General features: G+C 40.7%; 1 protein-coding gene across 1 annotated transcript; it reads left to right on the forward strand.

Moving 5' to 3' along the window:
* Positions 1-2959: 2959 nt before the first annotated feature.
* On the forward strand, positions 2960-9619 carry LOC148142252 (uncharacterized; the record flags this gene model as incomplete). The annotated part of the gene is made up of 4 exons (XM_087976562.1): positions 2960-3142; positions 6144-6286; positions 7128-7219; positions 8482-9619. Coding segments are annotated over 4 exons (435 nt in total), but the record flags the coding sequence as incomplete, so codon positions are not given.
* Between the last annotated feature and the right edge of the window lie 335 nt (positions 9620-9954).

The following is a 9954-nucleotide window of genomic DNA, read 5'->3' on the forward strand; positions in this document are numbered from 1 at the left end:
ACCCGAGCATGCTGGTTTCAAGTTCCATTCACAAATCTCTTGCAAGACCGTGATCAGTTCACAAATCTTTTTAACAGTACAGACTTAGCACAATGGACCAGGGTTATTCTAAAAATTATCGTAGGTTCTATGCAAATAGTGGGATATGGATTTTCGTGGTTGTGTGCTGAACGCTTTCCTCCAAGGCAACGTTATTTTGTAGAAGAAATTGCAATGATATGCTCAGTCAGAGGGCGGGTTTCTGAGATTGAGATTTTTCTAACGATTTACATCAGTTCTACAATTTCCAGTTTCTTTGTCACAACTGCTGGCTCTTCAACATGGTTGGACAGTTCCCCCCCACGTCTTTTGAAGGCCCTCTATTTCTTCATTCCAAAGCAACCTGAACAGATTGCTCTTATAGTACAGCAGTTGCTTCCTGATCACATTTGTTAATTAGAAAAATGTATCAATTTTGTTTCCAACTTTCATCCAAGTCTTCCCTTCACCTGGTCCATCTCTCACTCTCCCCTTCTCTTCCATGACTTCTCTTTTTCCACTTATGGGGTAGATGGTCAACCAGTATTAATTGCAAACCCAAAGTTACACTTCCTCTGACACTTTTTCCTGTAAAAGGTTCCATTCAATTTGACCAGTTTCTACCCCTCTTCTGATGATACCACTTTCAAAGGGGTGTTTCCAGGAAGGCTTCTGTTTTCCTCAGTGGAGGATTCCACCACTCGCTCCTTCTCATCCCTACCAGCACAAAACAAGGGCTCTGCTTGTCCTCACTTTGCACCCTTACCTGTCCTCTGCATTCAAAGAATCTCTCCACATTTAGCAAGATGCCACGCCAAGCACACGTACCTCTCCTGACCCTTGTCAACGTTCTCTTGGTATAGGTACAATTTCTTTGGATAAAGTGAGGACTGCAGATGCTGGAGTACCAGAGTTGAAAAATGTGGTGCTGGAAAAACACAGCAAGGCAGGCAGCATCCAAGGAGCTGAAGAAGGGCTTAAGCCCGAAACGTCGATTCTCCTGCTCTTCGGATGCTGCCTGGCCTGCTGTGTATTTCCAGCACATTTTTCAACCACAGTTTCTTTGGATACCCTGTTCTACTGCTCTGTCACTCCTTACGCCTGTCGTCCTTCCCAAATAGTGCAAAATTCTATAAATTGTGAGATTGTAGGTAGACCATTTCTCCGTTCAATTAGATCATTTGTAATCTGATCATCATTAATTCCAGCTCTTCCCTCTACTCCTGTGTATCCTTGACCCTGTTACTTGCCTTTTTAACTGAAAATGTGTTACTGGAAAAGCGCAGCAGGTCAGGCAGCATCCAAGGAACAGGAGAATCGACGTTTCTTCAGGAATTCGGGCTTATGCCCGAAACGTTGATTCTCCTGTTCCTTGGATGCTGCCTGACCTGCTGCGCTTTTCCAGCAACACATTTTCAGCTCTGATCTGCAGCCCTCACTTTCTCCTCGATACTTGCCTTTTTAATACAGCATCTTGCTCCCATGCCAGCATTTCTTCCTAGGCCTGCTAGAGTGTTCCAGAAAAACCCAATGCAAACCATAGGTATAACATCATCTTTTCTTCTTGGGCACTCTACAGTCTGCAGAGCTCAACATTGCCCATAGTCTGACGTTGTTGAACTCATTATCCTCCATTTTGATTGACCCCAACCTAGTCTTGTCTGATTTTTTTCCTATCAATAGAGCTAACCGATTTTCTGTTGTTAACACTTACAATTAACTCCTCTTCCTCATCCATAACTCTCCTTTACTATCATTAGCACTTTCTTTGTCTTTTGCTCTGGGCATCCTCACCATCTGTTCCACTTGCTCCTCCTAACTCTTGTCAAGAGCTTAAAAGCCATATTTTTCTGGTCCCCTTCAGTTATGAATAAGTCATGTTGGACTCAACGCCTTAATTCTATTTTATTTTCTCCATAGGTGCTTCCAGATCTGCTTTTCCAGCACTTTGTTTCTATTAATGGGACTGTCAGGTTTAACAGAGTTTGAAAGTTTGTCTAGAATCAGAGCCATCAGTTAAATATTCCTTAAATCGAAGTGGCTGGTTTGATTGCATGTCCTTAGGTGGTACAGCCTAATGAGGATATTTTATAACGCTAATGGATGGCTCAGTGAAAGGAGCCATCATTAATCTGAACCTGTAATATGATATTGCTACAGGATATCACTGAATCTGATTTTAAATAATAATTGACAGGTGTTTACTTTCTCAACTGTACCACTTTATAGGTCTAATGTGTCCATAAAACATGAATTTGCATTGTCTATTTGGGGACAGTAGATTGAGAAAAACATTGTGTACCCACGCAGTGTAGTAGTGTGGTAACAGGCACGTACACACCTATCAATTTATACTTTGTGGGTGTCAGCTACATATGTTATGTTATGTTATGCTAGAAGTCTCCTAAGCTTGAAGCTCCGATAGCCTTCACTTTGTGCCACATTCTTAATATCTCCCAAACTTCTTAGCTGTTTAAATGTGATTGGGTTTCTCCAGTAGGATTTATGTAATGCTATCAGTCAGAGACAGTTGACATAATGTAGAATCTATTTTTAGACTTCTTTTTTTATAAACTAAATGTAGAGAATGTGATATTGTATTTAAAGCTGGGAAAGGAAATTATTTCCATGGTGGCAACAGATTTGCTATAGGATTAATTCCCCTAAAATGGCAGGACACATTTTATTAAAAGCAATCACTTCTGAAGCACAATTTAAATCAAATATCCCGTTATATTTTATTAATATTAGATTGAACCTCCATGTATGTATTTAACCTCTGCTGCCTGGACACAACTTAGTATTTCAATTAGACATATCTTAATAATTGGTATTAATTATACCATGTTCCCAGTAATAAATACTATTTAAAAATCTTTTAAGTTCCCATATATTGGTTACTTTGGAGTTGGGTAGTAACTTTGTTCATTCAGTCTGATCACTTGACTTCTGGTTCTGCATCTTTCAAGTATATGCCATTCGAGAGGCTGCTACAAACAACTTGACAAAACTGGTGGAAAAGTTTGGAAAAGAGTGGGCAGAGTCTACTATTGTGCCTAAGGTCCTTGCCATGGCTAGTGATCCCAACTACCTTCATAGAATGACTACACTGTTCTGCATTAATGTGAGTATAATTCTGTGTGTGCTTGTATTAAACTTTAAAAGCTGTAATATTTCTATGAAATGAAAATAGTTTGTTCAGTTTTGAATATAATGTGTTTGAGTAAAGTTCTGAGTGTTGAAAAATGTGTTGCTGGAAAAGCGCAGCAGGTCAGGCAGCATCCAAGGAGCAGGAGAACCGACGTTTCAGGCATAAGCCCTTCTTCAGGAATGAGGAGGGTGTGCCAAGCAGGCTAAGATAAAAGGTAGGGAGGAGGGACTTGGGGGAGGGGCATTGGGAATGCGATAGGTGGAAGGAGGTTAAGGTGAGGGTGATAGGCCGGAGAGGGGGTGGGGGCGGAGAGGTCGGGAAGAAGATTGCAGGTCAAGAAGGCGGCACTGAGTCAAAGGGTTGGGGCTGAGATAAGGTGGGGGGAGGGGAAATGAGGAAGTTGGAGAAATCTGCATTCATCCCTTGTGGTTGGAGAGTTCCTAGGCGGAAGATGAGGCGCTCTTCCTCCAGGCGTCGTGTTGCCATGGTCAGGCGATGGAGGTGGCTAAGGACCTGCATGTCCTTGGTGGAGTGGGAGGGGGAGTTGAAGTGTTTAGCCACACGGTGATTGTGTTGGTTGGTCCGGGTGTCCCAGAGGTGTTCTCTGAAACGTTCCACAAGTAGGCGGCCTGTCTCCCCAATGTAGAGGAGGCCATATCGGGTACAGCGGATGCAGTAAATGATGTGTGTGGAGGTGCAGGTGAATTTGTGACGGATATGGAAGGATCCCTTGGGGCCTTGGAGGGACGTGAGGGGAGATGTGTGGGCGCAAGTTTTGCATTTCTTGCGGTTGCAGGGGAAGGTGCCGGGAGTGGCCCCAAGGGATCCTTCCATATCTGTCGCAAATTCAACTGCACCTCCACACACACCATTTACTGCATCCGCTGCACCCGATGTGGCCGCCTCTACATTGGGGAGACAGGCCACCTACTTGCAGAACGTTTCAGAGAACACCTCTGGGACACCTGCACCAAACAACTCAACCGCCCTGTGGCTGAACACTTTAACTCCCCCTCCCACTCCGCCAAGGACATGCAGGTCCTTGGCCGCCTCCATCGCCAGACCATGGCAACACAACGCCTGGAGGAAGAGTGCCTCATCTTCCGCCTAGGAACCCTCCAACCACAAGGGATGAATGCAGATTTCTCCAGCTTCTTCATTTCCCCTCCCCCCACCTTATCTCAGTCCCAACCCTCGGACTCAGCACCGCCTTCTTGACCTGCAATCTTCTTCCCGACCTCTCCGCCCCCACTCCCTCACCTTAACCTCCTTCCACCTATTGCATTCCCAATGCCCCTCCCCCAAGTCCCTCCTCCCTACTTTCTATCTTGGCATGCTTGGCACACCCTCCTCATTCCTGAAGAAGGGCTTATGCCCGAAACGTCGATTCTCCTGCTCCTTGGATGCTGCCTGACCTGCTGCGCTTTTCCAGCAACACATTTTTCAGCTTTGATCTCCAGCATCTGCAGTCCTCACTTTCTTCTAGTTACAATCTGACACACTCAGAACTTTATTTCATCATCCATGTATCAATTGTATATGGTTGATTCTATTTCTGCATGTTCAGGGTCTGCACTAATCAGCTAATTGTGGTTATCCCAGTGGCTCTCATTACGGTGTGCCAGCATTTTAATGCTGCCAGTGTCAAGTCACAATGTGTTAGCCTATATTCCCAGATCACTTGCTCCCCATCAGCCAAAGACCATTTCAAAGCTCAATTATAATGGGGTGTCTCTCTTAGATTTTCTCCAATTGGAGACTTCTACCATTTCCTTTTGGCTTGTCTTAATTACAATCAACAGGTCAGAGAAACATTGCATTAGGCACCATTTCTAAGTGCCTGTGGATATCTTATGTAAAGGTAGTTAATATTTGTGGAGCTAAATACAAGGGGAGGAAGGCTGAGTTAGCCTACTTTTTTTTTAATGCTGCAGTTATAATTACATGAAAATTAAATTGGGAAGGAATGCTTTGGTTTTAATAATAAGCTATAGTTAATTAAACGACCATCCTGTAGTCACCGTAAGGTCATTAAATTTCTTTATGAACATTGTGTACAATTCTGGTCTCCCTCCTGTAGGAAGGATTTTGTCAAACTTGCAATGGTTCAAAAAAGATGTACAAGTACATCGCCAGGGTTGGAGGGTTTGAGCTATAGTGAGAGGCAGAATAGGCTGGAGTTGTTTTCCCTGGAGTGTTGGGGGCTGAGGGGCGATGTTATAGAGATTCATAAAATCATAAGGGGCATGGATAGGGTAAATAGACAAGGTTTTTCCCCTGGTTTGGGGGAGTCCAAAATTAGAGGGCAGAAGTTTAGGGTGAGAGGGGCGAGATTTAATAGGGACCTAAGGGGCAACTTTTTAATGCAAAGGTTGGTGTGTGTTTATATAGAATGAGCTGCCAGAGGAAGTGGCGGTCGCTGAGAAAATTACAGCATTTAAAAGGTACATGAATAGGAAGGTTTAGAGGGATATGGGCCAAGTCCTGGCAAATGAGACTAGATTAATTTAGCATGGACAGTTTACCGAAAGGGTCTGCTGCTGTGCTGTACATCACTATGACTCTATGTACTATCAAAGTTTTTTGTTGCTTTGCTAACCTATTTCTATGCTGCTTAAAAGAAAAGCCATTTTGAAGATTGCACAAAACAGTTTTTGAATCGGTGCGTTCATGTATTTACATGCAGATGGTGACTGAATGAACTACAGAGCAAATAGAGACCGAGCATCGATTATATTTGAAAATTTTAGAAAGTGAAAGAATCTAACGCCTTTTCCCCTAACACTATGCTGATGATGTATAGTGCTAGTCCTGAGGTTCTTTCCAGTCCAATGTCCCTGTATATGGCTTGGACCATGTTCAGGCAGTGATTCATAGATTATCCAACTTCTGACTGGAAGCATTAGTATAACAAGAACGATCAGTGATGTTAGGACGTTTTGAGTGAACAGTGTTTTTCCTGATGAATTTACAGGTACTGTCTGAAGCCTGTGGCCAGGATATTACTGCAAAGCAGATGTTGCCGACGGTTTTACAAATGGCGGGTGATCAGGTGGCAAATGTTCGCTTCAATGTGGCTAAATCACTGCAGAAAATAGGACCGGTTTTAGACGCCAAGTAAGTTCTATGCAAATCTTTGTTGAAATTAATACAAGGAATACAGATCTGTGACATCTTATTCTTGGAATTGTTGAAGCTCCTTAAACTGGAATAGAACTTGAGGCTCCACAGTGCGTCGGCCAGCATGAAATTGTAGGTAGTTAGCGTTCTACAGAAATTTGAATGCTCGTAAGTAATTATCTTGTCCATTTCCAACATTCTTCCATCCCACTTCTTCCTGTATCAGGTCCCCCCTCACACTAAAGTCAATTCTCCAGGGATCAGTGGGCCTGCAAATTGTTTCATTATTCACATGAATGCGTGTGCCAGTGAGCTGTTTCATTACAGAGGCAGTTGCATCTAAATTCAATCTTTGTCCTAATTATCATGCACACATTCTTAAGCAATGACCATTGAATTTAAGTGGTAAAGAGCAAGATCCTCATGGTAACTTTAATTTTCAACAGTAGTGGCAAATGTGTGGTCCTGGATTAGAAGCAAGTGTGCACTCTGCCATACTATATTCTCTCTGCAAAGAATGCTAAGCTCCTGCCTAGTCTCTTACACCACTGCACTAAAATGAGCCCTTTAGATGCTTGCTTGTTTCCCTCTGCTCCCACTTCCTGTCCCCTCCCAAAGAAAAGGAGCGCAATGATGACTCTCACTACCAACCATCTGAGATCAAATAACCCATTCCAGACTAGTGAACATTCTGTGTTGGTGGTAGGACAAAGAGGGGCATGATAGTACAGTTTAATCAGAGTACAATATCAGTGTATTTTTGGTTTTAGTGGCATAAAATTATATCTCTCAGATCTGCTACTCTGGTTTCCAAAACCTTCAATGTTTTTAATTGTAGCACTTTACAAAGCGAAGTCAAACCAATATTGGAGAAATTGAGTCAAGACCAAGACATGGACGTAAAGTACTTTGCGCAGGAAGCTATAACTGGTAAGTTGCTGCTTTGGGCACTTATTGGTGTCAGAATATAGGTACTTTAAGTTGACACCTGCATTGCTGTCCCATTTACTTACATGTTGCCAGATCTCTAACAGTGAGTGCTTGCAAACTGTGGTTTATTAATTCTTCCATGGTAAGGTAGAATCCTTCTCACATACGTTGTAGATAGTAGATGGGGCTAGGTATAAATAACTAGAAAATGTTTATGTAATAAATGAAACTAGACCTTTGAAGTACCAGAAATGATGCTTACATGGCTAAAGATGGAGTTAAAATGCATTGGAAATTCTGAAAATATCCAAAATATCTATCTTCAAAAAAAAAAAGCAATTGTACTGGGAAACAGGACAAAATTATGAATGTAAGTAACAAATGTTGCACTGATATTTGGAAGGGTCCCCAATTAATGGATTGATCAGAAAGCTTGTTATACACAAATTACTTTGCGAGAATTATTAGCTCTGGTTCAGTGGGAGCAGTCACCTCTGAGAGAAGGTTTATTTTCAAGACCAACTCTAGAAACATGAACACTCTATGACCCTCTTTCAGATTGGGCATGATACTGAGACCCCAATCTGAATCCTAGGTGGGAATAAAAGATCTCACGGCACTAGTTTAAGAAAGCAGGGAAGCTCTCTATTCTGGTCAACGTTTATCCCTCAGCCAACATTTTTATCAGATCACTTATTGCTGTTTGAGGCACTTTACTCTGCTAATTACAACTGTCATGTTTTCCAACATGCAGACTTGACTGAAATTCAGGATTAGTTAATCGTACCTTAAGTATTTTAAGATGTCCTGGCAATGCAAAAGGTGCTATGGAAATCAAGGTTTCTTTTAAAATATTTGGTCCTTTTTTTCTGAACCTATTGCATTCCATTAAAACAGTGGGAGTCTTGTGTTTAATTTTTCCTCCTGTGACCTGTACCCAAGTATTTAAGTACAAATAAAAGTTGGTCAAAAGTGACATTGTAAAATAACAAAAAAATTATGTTAAATGAAGGTTCAATGAAACATTGAATTCCTTAATGCATGAGAACTGCCAAAATCAAGATAAGTAATGGTTGCTATCAAAATTTGGATATTTTATTGGAATCCCACCCAAAATGTTACCCCAATTTTCCTCCTTTTTAAATTGTAGCTGAGCTAGCATGCATTTTGATTGAGTTCTATTTTAAATTTACATTGCTGGTGGTTGTGATTTTAATATTTAATTTGTAAAATAATATGTGCTTCTCTTTCCTTTTATCTAGTTCTTGCTTTGGCGTAGAAAGAGTAAAATTCAGAAGTTCTCTCTCCATACTTGCAGTAAGATCCTCCCATTGGTGCTGACGCCGATGAAAACTTGTGTGTTCCACTATTCCTTAAAAAAAAAGCCTTGGAAAAATGTAAATGTATTATTGTCAGAGTCGCTGAATTTTGGCTGCATTGGGGACTCTAGTTTCTGCAATTTGCTGTCTAAATTTAGCTTGTGATCGTAATTGTGAGCTACATTTATTTATTTTCATTGGTTGTAGTGTATCCAGTGACATCAAGTATCTAAACAGTTTAGTTGTTGACTACAAAAAATTGGAAGTGAGATTGTTTGAGGTTCTTGCTTAAATAACTCCTTAATAATCACTACTGTACCAAAATTCAATTGTTTTCAACAGTTGCCATCGTATTATCCACTCATCACAAAAAACTTGTACATCCTAATGGAAAATATAAACTTTAATCATAAAACTGAAAATGCTCGAAATGTACTGCAAATCTGTTGCCTGAATAAGAAAGGTAAACTAGTGTTTTGGGTCAGGAGTCCTAATGAAGGATTCCACCTAAAATATTAAGCGATTTTCATCTTTGAATGACATGCTCTATATTCCCCCCAACTTTACCTTTATTATCCATCGTTGCTGATTTACCTAGCGTTATCACAGTTATCTTTTCAATTGGAGGTGCCCTATTCAAAAGGAGAATAACTGTGGTCATATAGGTAAGAAATTGCTGTGATCCCAATGACATTAATGCTGAATTAACAAGTTAATTTCAATGACAACGATGGTGCCAACAGATATTGTGAGTTAAGTAATTTTATTATGTTTCCCCTGTTAGACTGTATTGCATTGCATTTTATTACTTTCGTAGATTTTCTAACTTGAGGATGAGTCTCAAAACAGAGTACAAGAAATCGTGTCATTCCAATCGATGGGGGCTAAGCTGAGCTTTGCAAGCTGTCAATACCGCAGATTGTGTATTTTTACAGTTGAAAGTTGTGTTCAACATTAGTCTTTGTGAACAATTTTAGATCATGATAGATGGAATTTAACTCTTGCCAGTTAATGTTTTTTTCCTCCTCTTTGTATAATACACTATGTTGCTTGTCACCCGAATAAAGTGGAAAAAGGCAAACTTTGTTTTGTGTTGCAAACTTGAGAAAGCAGTAGGGGTGGATCTTTTTTTCATTTTTATAGACTGAAAGCCATAAAAAGGGCATGGTATGTGGGTTTTTTGTAATTGTTTCCTGCTGTTGGTTTGCTTTTAAAATTGATGTGCATTTTATTGCTGTATAATTTGCAAATTTTGCCTTTAAATTTGTCCAAGTATCCAATGACTAATTCAGAATCTGTCATTGAAATGAAAGTAGCAAATTAAACTCTTTTTTTAAAATGTAGAATTAAAGTGGAGAGACAAATTAACTTGCAGACTACATCTTTTTGATGTCTTGCAAATCCCGCCTTAACGAG

This window comes from Chiloscyllium plagiosum, unplaced genomic scaffold (genome assembly GCF_037043375.1).
Source record: "Chiloscyllium plagiosum isolate Xiang-an unplaced genomic scaffold, Cpla_swu_hap1 HiC_scaffold_29, whole genome shotgun sequence".
NCBI lineage: Eukaryota > Metazoa > Chordata > Chondrichthyes > Orectolobiformes > Hemiscylliidae > Chiloscyllium > Chiloscyllium plagiosum.